This window comes from Sus scrofa, chromosome 4 (genome assembly GCF_054392235.1).
Source record: "Sus scrofa isolate SSC_HxYL_T2T_F1_AM1 chromosome 4, Sscrofa_HxYL_maternal_Yorkshire_Landrace_v2.0, whole genome shotgun sequence".
Classification (NCBI taxonomy): Eukaryota; Metazoa; Chordata; class Mammalia; order Artiodactyla; family Suidae; genus Sus; species Sus scrofa.
The window spans coordinates 129,858,022-129,870,161 of record NC_139386.1 but is presented as its reverse complement, the minus strand read 5'-3'; the positions used below and the strand labels follow the sequence as shown (position 1 = coordinate 129,870,161).

The following is a 12,140-nucleotide window of genomic DNA, read 5'->3' as shown; positions in this document are numbered from 1 at the left end:
GCCCATATTAGGAAGTTACTACTTTATATTATACAAGTAGAACATAATAAATGACAAAACACATTTTCAAAGCTCTGAATTTTCTTTTGAAAACAGCTTTGACAATATAGAAATATGATAAACTGTCATTCAAAAAAAGGATTTGGAGCACAGGCAACAAAAGCAAAAACAGGTTAGCAGGACTACAAAAATAAGAACTCTTAGGCATCAAAAGACAACAACAAAGCAAAAAGGCAGCCAACAAAATGAGAGGAAATATCTGCAAAAATTCCTGCTTATGTATCTGACAAGGGATTGAGACTGAGAATACACAAGAAATTTCTATAACTCAACAGTGACTCAATTAAAAACTAGGCAGAGTATTTGAACTTCCATTTCCCTAAAGAAGACATACACATGGCAAATAAGCATATGAAAAGATGCTCAACATTACTAAGCATCAGGGGAGTTCCTGCAGTGGTGCAAGGGGGTCTGTGGCGTCTCTGAAGCACTCCGATTCGGGTTAGATCTCCGACCAGGCACACTGGGTTAACGACTTCGTGTTGCGGCAGCTGCAGAATAGGCTGCAACTGCAACTCTGATCTGATCCCACAGGGCAGCCAAAAACCCCAAACACCCCCCGCCAAAACAAAAAACCCCAGACAGTTAACAAATCTTGGTGAAGACGGGGAAAACCTGGACCCCTGGGCATTGCTGGTGAGAGTGTAAAATGGTGAAGTGCTGTGGAAAACAGTATAGCGATTTTTCCAAATAACTGAACAGAGAATTACCACATGATTCAGCAATTCTGCTTCTGGGTATATACCTCCCAAAAAGGAAGGCTATTTGTACACTCATTCACAATAGCATTATTCCCAATAGCCAAAAGGCAGGTGCAATCAACGAATGACTAGATAAACAAAACGTAGTATGTACATACTATGGAATATTACTCAGCCTTAAAAAGGAGGAAATTCTGAAGCATATCACAACATGAGTGAACCGTGATGACATTATGCTTAGTGAAATAAGACAGGCACAGAAAGACAGATATCCTATGATTTTACTTTTATGAGGGTCTTAGGAAGTCAAATGCAGAGACAGAAAGTAGCTTCTAGGAGTTGGGGAAAGAAGGGAATGGATAGCTGTTTAATGGGCACAGAGTTTGAGTTCTGCCAGATCAAAGAGTTCTAGAAACTGGCTGCACAACAATGAGAATGTACTTAATGTCACAGGCTGTACACTTAAAAATTGTAAATTTTATGTTATTTGTATTTTAGCACACACACACAAAAAAATCGACCTGGAAATGAGTAAGTGTTGAAAAAAGAATCACAGTCATCATGGTGAGAACACAAGTCAACATTCAGGTGCAGAAGGAAGGGAAACAACCGCATCATTTGTACATGTGTTACCTGGATTTCAAGCTCAGCAATGTGCTGCTGCAGTTCGGCCACAGCAGCGATGCTATCTGCTTCCCGGAGCCTCACAGCCATCACTTCTTCCTTATTCTAGGGTGGTAAACAAACCAAACCAAACATAAACCATACAGTAAACCAAACCATTAATAAAACATAAACACTGTAACATGCCTCACATTTAGCAAATAACAGAGATCCCAGATTACCTGAGAGAAAAAAAATGCCATTATATCTTGAACTCAGTATGAAATGAATAAATATACAGAATAACATTCCATCTTTAAATCACTCATACATAAACACTGTTCAAAATTTTTAAAAGCTAATTAAAATTATTAAAATTACTGGTAACTGTGTTTTTTATCCAAGAACAATTACTGAGAACTTTCAAACACATAACTAGAACAACTGATCAACAGGGAATATGAATACTAAGAATATGTCAGCTAGATAATATTTTAAAAATTACATCCTTTCTGAGGCAATAAATGTTAATGAATATTCACTTTACCATACAAAGGAGAAAACAGAAACTGGATTGTATCATCATGCTAATCTTCCTAGGAAAAGCGTAATATTTAACTCTACCACCTCAAAATTTCACAAAGGAAAACCTCTAAAATCGTATTCTACTATATCCATGCCAAATAATTCTGCTCTAGAAGTAATAATATTTGAAGAAAGACAGAGAAAATGGGGTATACAAAAATATTTTGCTCCTTCATTAACTTCAGTTGAAATTTAACTCTTAGTATAAAAATACGCAGCATGATCAGCAGAGGAGAAATTTAGGACCTGACAGTAGTATAATATCAAAATTTTTTAAAATACGAAATTTAGTAAAAATATAATAATTAAACTTGTAAACAAAAAATACATACCCTTTTATCTTAGATATGACACTGGTACTTCACTTTGAGCAAATACTACTTTAAATGTCTTGTCGATTTACATATGCCAGAACGTGTGTTCTCGGTACCCAGTGCTGTGCTGTGAAGTGTTTAACTCTCAAGCAAGTATGTTCACGTGCGTGTACACATATGTGTTTGTACATACATTACATATTTTAATATAGACTGAAACAGAAGATGTATAGCACACAACACAGATAATAAGGTACACAATACTCATGGTTATAAATTCTATGTAGTCAATATACTCTCACAAAATGCTTTCACTAATTTTTGCCAAACTCTTGTACCCATAAGTCACCTATCATTGAAAATGAGGAAAAAGTGAAGTTTTGTTATGATCACTGGTTAATTTTTGTTCATATTATCTATTAGCTAATAGTAATCAAATATTGTTAGAAAATTTCTTAAATATTTTTGTGCTATTCATAATGTAAAGACTGAAGATAAAGTACCTTTTTAAGCTTTAAGATGCTTTAATGGTTTAGAGCAAGAGTCAAAAACTTTTCCTTAAAGGGCCATATTGTAAATGATTTTAGACTTGTGGGTCATACAGTCTATCTCAACTACTCTATCTGCCACTGGAGTGTGAAAGAAAACAGAAAACAGATAAATGAATGGGAAAGGCTGTGTTCCAATAAAACTTTATTTACAAAAACAGACAGCCACACAGATTTGGGATATGGGCTACAGTTTGCCAACCTCTGGTCTAGACATCAAGAAAACAATAAATCAAGTCCAGTTTACGTGGTGTAAATACTACCGTCATGGCCCTTTTCACATTCGTGAGCATTAATGAATATAACAGCTGTAATGCACTATTATGTGGTGTTTCCACCATACAGTACAAGAGCTACGAATAATCTCAAAAGCACAGATCATAGGATAATGTAAAAATAATTAGGAAATGATGACGTCTTAGTACATATTACCTTTGTTTCACCATAATTTGTGTTGAATAATTTAATTTTCAATATGGTTGTTTACCAACTGTGTCACGAAATTCCTGAAAATTTAACAATCGGTCTCTCGCCAGCCTTGGCTAGCCGGCTCCAGCACGCCGCTGTGCTTACGTTGAATAAAATTCAAATCTCTGTCAGTCCTTTCTTATAAACACTTTAATGGTACCCCATAGATCTTGAGATACTACAACAGGTCCTTTTACTGGGGCCAAAATACTCTATAACTGGCTCCCCATTTATTGTTCCAGATTCCTATCTTACCAGTTTTCCTCACCACACCCTCCCCCTCTCGCTAGAAGAATGAACTTCTTTCAGTTAAGCCACCTGTTGTTCCTTCTCACGTCTGCTCCTCTCTCTGCCTAGTGAGCTCGCAGCTGCCTTTCCCCGACCAACTCCTCCATGCCCTTAAAGCCTCGGCTCAATCATTCCTCGGTCAGCTTTGCTTGAACGGCGCCCCCAACATTAACCCCCATCACACTGGCTTCCACGCCACCTCAGCCAGAGCACTGCTCAGGCTGCGCCGTGAGGATGTGCGCATTTGTACGCACCCTTCGCTAAGAGAAAGCCCCCTGAGGACAGTGATCTTTCGCCAACAGTCGGTACCACCTTACACCCACAAACCTTAGCTTTTAGCTGTACCCAAGCCTTTCGATGACTGCAGCCCCATGAGACTCTAACTCAGAGCCACTTGATTAAGCTGCTCCTGACCCACAGAAACTCTCTGGTATTAGTGGTGACTGCTATTTTAAGCCACCACAAAGTTTTAGAGATAACTTGTCAAATAGCAATAGGTAACTAATACATTTATATTCTACTAATTTTAACATTGTGTAAAAAATTACATCCATCAACTAAAAAACCAAAAACCAAAATTGGGCATCAATTTTCTCCTAATCTTCCCCTTCTCCAATCCAATCACCGAGTCTACAAAAATACTGGATTGATCTACTCCGCTTCAGTTCCATTACCAACACCCGAACCCAGGCTAGGAACGCTGCCTTGTACTATTACCTGATGATGATCTCATATCAAATCCCTCTCCACACAGTGGCATGTGTGTTCTTTAGAAAATAATTACATTGGAGCTCCCACTGTGGCGCAGCGGGATCGGCAGTGGCTTGCGAGTGAGCGCTGGGACGCGGATTCAATCCCAGGCCTGGCACAGTGGATCCAGCGTTGCTGCAGCTTAGTTTGTGGCTTTGGCTCAGATCTAATCCCTGGCCTGGAAGCTCCATATGCTGCAGGGCGGCCAAAAAAAAAAATTACATGGACTGCTACACGCATTATCCCCTAATAAATGCTAAAATTAGTTGCTGAAACTTGACGGATGTTTGCATAAACCCAAAGAGTTCCCTCAAATACATATTAATTATTGGGAGGGTCTTAACATCTGTCCAGAAGCTCTCTGATAGTCTCTCCTTCAGGAGTTGTGGCCTAACGCCTCTTTGCCACTGGGACCATCGGTTAGAGTTAGTATCTTGCTTGTAAGGAAGAGAATTTGAAGGGGGAAAGCTTGGTAGTGGAGACACAAACTTGATCCAATGACCAAAGTTAAGAGCCTTAGAGGTAAGATATATGGACACAATATGCCCCCTGCTATGATACACTGAGAAGGACACTTCACCCCTTTATTCTTCCCTAAAAGACACAACCTGGTCTAAGCATGAGAAAAGTCAAGACAATCCCAAATTGAGAGATTTCTACAAAACACTTGACTCGCACCTTTCAATAGTTACAAGTAAGGAAAGACAAGAAAACACTGAAAAATTGTCACAGATCAAAGAAGAATGAAGCACGATGGGGCAACCTGAATAAAGCCTGAAGTTTAGTAATAACCTTACGCCAAGTCATTTCTTAGTATTGGTAAATGTTTCATGGTTATGTAAAAGCTTAAAATTAGGAGGAGCTGATTCAAGAGCATATGGAAACTCTAGGTACTACTATAGGTAAATTATTTCAAAATTAAGCTTAGGAGTTCCCGTTGTGGCTCAGTGGGTTAAGAACCCGACATAGTGTCCATGAGAATGTGGGTTTGATCCCTGGCCTCACTTAGTGGGTTGAAGATCTGGCGTTGCTGCAAGCTACAGTGTAGGTCATGGATGTGGCTTGGATTCAGTGTTGCCATGGCTGTGGTGTAGGCCTCAGCTGCAGCTCTGATTTGACCCCCAGTCTGGGAACTTCCATATGCTGCAGGTACAGCCATTTAAAAAATTTAAGTTTAAAAAAACTGAAGCAAATGCAGCAAATCAAAAAATATATCATGTTTCTTTCCTATTTAAGAGCTTTCAGTGGCTTTGCAGAGCATTTAAGGGTAAAACTCTTTTCATGCAAGGATCTCCCCCTGCTCTTCATACAGCCGGTTCTTTCTTACTCTTCAGGTCCCAGTTCTGACACCACCTCCTGGCACATGATCTCAACTACCACTTCACCTCACCTCCCACTCGTATCATGAGTCACGATATTTCCTATTTTTAATTTATTTTCTCACTAAACATTAGGTCCACCTTCTCCACTCAGTATTCCCAAAGCCTACAAGAGCAGGTGACAAACAGAAGACACCCAAATATTTGACAAATCTGTAAGGAGATGCCATCATTCTTTGAAGACTCATAATCTTACCTCTTCCCATCCCTAGTCGAGAATCACTGTCCTAGAACATAAAGTATATCTATTTAAAATGAGAAGATTTGGTTACACGATTTGCAAGTAACATGATGAAGAAACAGGTGCTATCACGCCCTGTGGGTCAGAGTACAAAATGGTACAGCCCTAAGAGGGGTAACTTGACAAAGACTATGAGAAGTACAACTGTATTTACCGTTGAGCAAACAATCAAGTTTACAGCAATTTATCCCATAGGAACGTATAGATATACCTCTATACATCTGAAACTGCGTCTGCACAGAGTTATTCCCTATACGCTGCTTACAGTCACAGAGCACTGGGAACAACCCAAGGGCTCATCAGTAAGGACCTACGATCCATCCAGGCGATGGAAAACAACGTACCTTAGAAACTAACGTGGTGAGGTACTGATACCGATATTCAAGGACTGATGTTGAAAACTCTACAAAACATACTGACAAAACCCCCCCAAAAGTAGGAAGTATTACTGTATTACTGTCTGCTAACTTTCATGTAAGAAAGAGAGGAAAAGAAAGAATTATATATCTAATTGAGTCTAAAAGAAACTCAGTAATAAACACAGTTACCTGGGGAAAAACACAACGAAGGGGTGTGCGGGAGGGTCAGGAAGAGAATGTGATAAAAGGAGATGTGAGCAAGGTTTCCATTTATAGTTAGTGGAAAAAAAATCTAAGCATTATGAAAAAATGCATAAGTATCAAGCTATTAAATTTTACATTAAATATAAACGGCAGATTTCTTTCCTTCTTATCGTTTTTCCACATGTGCACAATACTATAATCACAGTAACATGCTTTCCACAGCTTTCCTCACGTAATATTACTTATTATATAATTTTATGAGTTCGTATATGAATTACTAACCTTTTCTCCTCGAGAGACACCCACACATTACTAAGAACAGAAAATCTTTCTATAACCCTCAATTTTACATTTACATAGGAAATCCGAATCCTTAGGGCCAGGTGTGTTTTGGAATTTCAGGCTTTTTAGACCTTAGAAGAGTAACGACATGCATAAACCACATATTAGCATTATCCAGTGGGATCTGAGGCAGCATCTATAATGAAATAGTATGATCAACATTCCACACAACGAAGCAGCGAAGTATAAAAAATTCAAGTGCCTCAAGGTGGCCAAAAAGAAAAAATAAAATTATAAATGGCTGTATATCAATTCAAATCAGATTTTGCTTCCAAATGAAGCAAAATGTGTGAAATTTATGAAAAAATGTTTAGGTTTCAGAGTGCTTAGGATTTTCATACCAGGGAATCTTAGACTTTATTTCATTTTTACATGGGAACATTCAAATACAGTTATATAGGAAAAATGATACTAATATTAAAGAGAGTATCCTGAAATTTTACATCAATGAAAAATAACATGAGCTTTAATAATTATAACACATCATAAGCTATAATCATATAAAGCAAAAAGAAAATGAGTCATATTTATATAACTGAAGGACTAGCTCCCTTGAAAAAGATTTGCTTCTATATTATTCCAACATGACAAAGTAAACTTTACCTACTTAATCAGAATGTATAGATGTTATGCTGAAAATTAACTTTGGGTCATTCCTGAAATGCGCAAAAGGCATTACAAAAGATTAAATGAATCAATATACAGCTCAGACACAAGGATAATAACAAAATCAGCATCTGTAACATGCTTCAAAGAAGTATTAATGAAAAATTAAAAATTAAAGTCTAATACCAGTTCTTAAATTTCTGAATCTGTGTCTGTTACTTAGGTAAATTCAAAAAAACAATTATTTTCATCAGCAAACTGCCCAAATATTTATTTTCAAAGAATACCTTCTGTGATTAAAAGATGCTAAGGTATTTGAGGAGCAATATTAAATCCAGTGTTATGTTTGAGGAAAGCCTATACCAACAATAACAAAGATTAAATTCAGTTTTTTATTAAGTCAGCATAGACACTACAGCATCAAAAAAACCCCTCAAATATGATCAAGTGCTATTTGCCTATGTCACATCATCTTATTTTTAAATTAGTCCACTCACATCTTTCACGAGAGACTACTCTTCTGTTGGTACACACTTCAGTACTGCCTACAGATTTCTGTCAGTGTAAATTGTAACAGCCATGCATATTTATTAGGATGTAATTTCATCTCTGGATTTCAGTGACACTGATAAACCACTCAAGCTTCACTCTTGGTTTTTAATGACACCAGAACAAGTTGATGGAATTACAGCTTTATATGTGCCATTGAAAGTCTTTATTTCTTATCATTGAAGAATAAGGCTGGAATCTTTAAAGGGCATCATTCCTTCCATCTCACCATGGAAAGCTGTCTGCTTTATTTTTAAAATCCTGTAACGTGTCCTCAGGGCTCCAGCCTCGCGTCCACACGGCAGCCATCTCTTTAGTTACCTCACACACCCACACTCAGCCCTCTCCCTCCACACCCCCCACTGCAGTACAGATGCATTTATTTAAGGAACACGTGTACTTGCATTCAAAAACTTTTCCATGCTTTATGAATCCAAACACTTCACAAAAAAATTGAAAAACTCATTCATAAGGTGAAACGCAAACAATTTTCCCAACCCGCTGGTACACACACACCTCTTTTGTTCTCTACCCTAACCAGAAAACATGCACCAGTAAGTGACAGTCCACTAAAAACAAGGCACCAAAGTGGAGTTGCCTCGACCTCTCTACATGACCTACCTTTCTGGCTGAGACATTAAAAGCTCCAGTTTTAAAGAGGTACCGGTCAAAGAGATACCAATTTTCAACCACGTGGTTAACTTAATTTCCTGCACCCGCATTTAACCATGTGGTTGAAAATGAAGTTTCTTGCCTGAAATCCACGCAGAGCAAGATGAGCTAACCTGGTCTGAAAGCAATCGTCAAACTAAGTTGAAGAAAACTGGGAAATAAGACTAGTTTGTGTGTGTGTGTGTGTGTGTGTGTGTGTGGTTTTATGAGACAAAAACAAAAACAAAAAGCATTATTACACTCACAAAAACATACACTTTGTTGATATATTTACCTTGCACTCAATCTCTGCTTGTTTGCGTTTTGCTTCACTCAGCTGGGTAAGTAGTCCTTTGTTCTGTGCAGAAAGATACTGCACCTTCTCCTGTAGATGGATCACCTCTTGTTCTGCTCTTCGAAGATGATTACTATTGATCTGGTTCTAATAATTAAAAATATAAATACACGGAGTACAGATACAACGCCTGAAAAAACGTATACATTTTATTTATGCATTACATGCCTCAAAAGGCATGTAATTTTTAATGTTATTAGTAGGTATAGGCATATTTTATTCAACATATAGTTAAATATTTTTTAAAAAATTATAAAAGTGCTTTAAAAATCAAGTTGTTCAAAAGAATACATACGGTTCATATTAGCAACTCTCATTAAAGCTCCATTTACCATTCACAAAATAAATATCTATAAACTGTAAGGATGTTTTCATAGAACTTGCAGGTATTCATTTCTGAAATAATCGATGGGGTATAAAGTAGACAGATACAGGGATAAGAGGAAGGCTCTTCTCCAGTTCCCGAAAGAAAGCACAGACTGATCATCACCACACACTGGCCTGTAAACTCTCTGACGTTACAAAATGTGTCACGTGAACTCTACGGTCCGACAACATATAGCATGGTCTGTTCTTTTTTTTTCTTTGCCTTTCCTGGGGCCGCCCCCATGGCACATGGAGGTTGCCAGGCTAGGGGTCTAATCAGAGCTGTAGCCGCAGGCCTACGCCAGAGCCACAGCAACGCCAGATCCAAGCCTGCGACCTACACCAAGCTCACGGCAACGCCGGATCCTTAACCCACTGAGCAAGGGCAGGGACCGAACCCGCAACCTCATGGTTCCTAGTCGGATTCGTTAACCACCGAGCCACGATGAGAACTCCCTAGCACAGTCTGTTTTTGGGGAACATAGCCTGGTTCTGAGTTCTGGCTTGCTATTTGGTGATTAAGCAAACTGGTTAATATCTTTGAGTTTCTATTTCTTCATGAGAAAAATGTATATAAAATACTATTTATTTCTCATTTGGTTGTCTTCAGAATTAAGTAACATATGTAACAGAGCTTAATATATAAGAACTCAATATATGCTAGCTGCTTAGTGTTTAGGACATGCTAATAAACACAGACCTTGAATGTACTGACAAGAGGTAGTTTTCCCAGGCAGGCCCCACCCAGCTGGAATTCTCTTAAGCCTAAATTATCCTATTAGGGGCCTGAAAGAGACAGCAGGAATTTTCATACCCAAAGACGGGCAAAGTCTGGCTCCTCATTTAACAGTTCAAGTTATCTTGGTCAAGTTATCTAATCCTATCACATTTTAATACACTTGTACAAGCATACCTGATAGTGCTTGTCTTTTAAGGCTGTGCTATTAGAATTATATGAGAAAAGTTTATGATAGGAAATTTAAGATATGCTTAAAATTTAAGATATTTAATAAATGCTCAATTGTTGCTATTATTAAACCTATTCTTATTATACCTTACTCTATGAAAATGACCTTGCCTCCAGTTTTAATTAAAAAATCTGGATCGTTTAACAGTTTCCATCATGGCTCAGTGGGTGAAGAACCTGACTAGGATCCATGAGGATGCCAGTTCGATTCCTGGTCTTGCTCAGTGGGTTAAGGATCCAGCATTGCCGTGAGCTGTGGTGTAGGTCACAGATGCAGCTCAGATCTGGCATTGCGGTGGCTCTGGTGTAGGCCAGCAGCTGCAGCTCCAATTCGACCCCAGCTTGGGAACCTTTAGGGCCTAGGGTGTGGCCCTAAAAAGATACACACACACACACAAATCTGGATTATTTTAATATACTGAAGCTCTAAAACATTCTACCACTTCCAGGTTTCTTCCTCTTTACTACTCATCCTCCTGATTCATAAGAAGAAATGCATCCTTCCTGAGACATTCTTTTTTTTTTGCTTTTTAGGGCTGAACCCGTGGCATATGGAGGTTCCCAGGCTAGGGGTCGAATTGGAGCTACAGCTGCCAGCCTGTACCACTGCCACAGCAACGCCAGATCTGAGCCACGTCTGTGACCTACACCACAGCCCATGGCAACTCGGGATCCTTAATCCACTGAGTGAGGCCAGGGATCGAACTCACAACCTCATGGTTGCTAGTCAGATTCGTTTCTGCTGCGCCACCATGGGAACTCCCCTGAGACACTCTTAATATCACTCTCTTCTTTCTCACTTTCAATCAGTGAACACAGTCTGTCTAAAAAATTAAGAGTGAACTTCTTAGTACTGTATTCAAAATGCTCCACAGCCTCTTTTTACTGTATTACCTCCTACCGTTCAAACATATAACTGCACTTCAGAGGCACACATCTTCAACACAGGCTGCAGAGAATTCCCACAGATAAAACTCCTCCCCGCAGCCCCAAATACCATTACAAGACACTCACACATAAACAAAACCCAGGGGCTGACTGGGAGAAACAGTAGACAGAACAGACAGCAAGAGTAGGTTTTTTTTTTTTAGCCACGCCGGCAGCATGTACAGGTTTCCGGGTAGGGATCCAGAGATCAAACCTGCATCTCAACTGTGACCCACGTCGCTGCAGTGACAATGCCAGACCCTTAATCCACTCTGCCACAAGAGAACTCCCAACAAGAATGGATTTTTAAGAACTCCAGATAATCACTTTGGACTTTATACAAAATAGTTTAAAATTATTAGATAAGGAGATCCTGTTGTGGCGCAGTGGTTAACGAATCCGACTAGGAACCATGAGGTTGCGGGTTCGGTCCCTGCCCTTGCTCAGTGGGTTAACGATCCGGCGTTGCTGTGAGCTGTGGTGTAGGTCGCAGACACAGCTCGGATCCTGCGTTGCTGTGGCTCTGGCGTAGGCCGGTGGCTACAGCTCCGATTCGACCCCTAGCCTGGGAACCTCCATATGCCGCGGGAGCGGCCCAAGAAATAGCAACAACAACAACAAAAGACAAAAAAAGACCAAAAAAAAAAAATTATTAGATAAAAAGAAGCAAAAACATAAAGAACAAGTCCCTGTCAAAAAACATTCAGTGAATTTGAAAAATAACCACATACAGTTTCTAAAATTAACAGACACTACTTTAAAAGTTCAATTAAAGGGTTAAATGGGAGATCTGACACGTTAAGGAAATAATTAGTGTCTCAGAAGAGGTCGAGAGACATAAAAAAAGCAAATAAGGAGCTATGAGATATACCTAATA

The 12,140-nt window shown here is 39.0% G+C and overlaps 1 protein-coding gene across 12 annotated transcripts in view; it reads right to left on the bottom strand.

The window, feature by feature from the left end:
• Positions 1 to 12,140, bottom strand: part of EVI5 (ecotropic viral integration site 5) — a 232,499-nt gene that overhangs the window by 59,045 nt on the left and 161,314 nt on the right. For 11 of the 12 annotated variants that reach the window (XM_085024007.1, XM_021090208.2, XM_021090209.2 and 8 more), the window contains 2 exons: positions 8,944 to 9,090; positions 1,395 to 1,490 (listed from right to left, as the gene is read on the bottom strand). In XM_085024007.1, coding sequence (XP_084880133.1) covers positions 1,395 to 1,490; positions 8,944 to 9,090 — 243 coding nt within the window. The remainder of the gene's footprint in view (positions 1 to 1,394; positions 1,491 to 8,943; positions 9,091 to 12,140) is intronic. The other variant, XM_085024006.1, reaches the window with a different exon arrangement.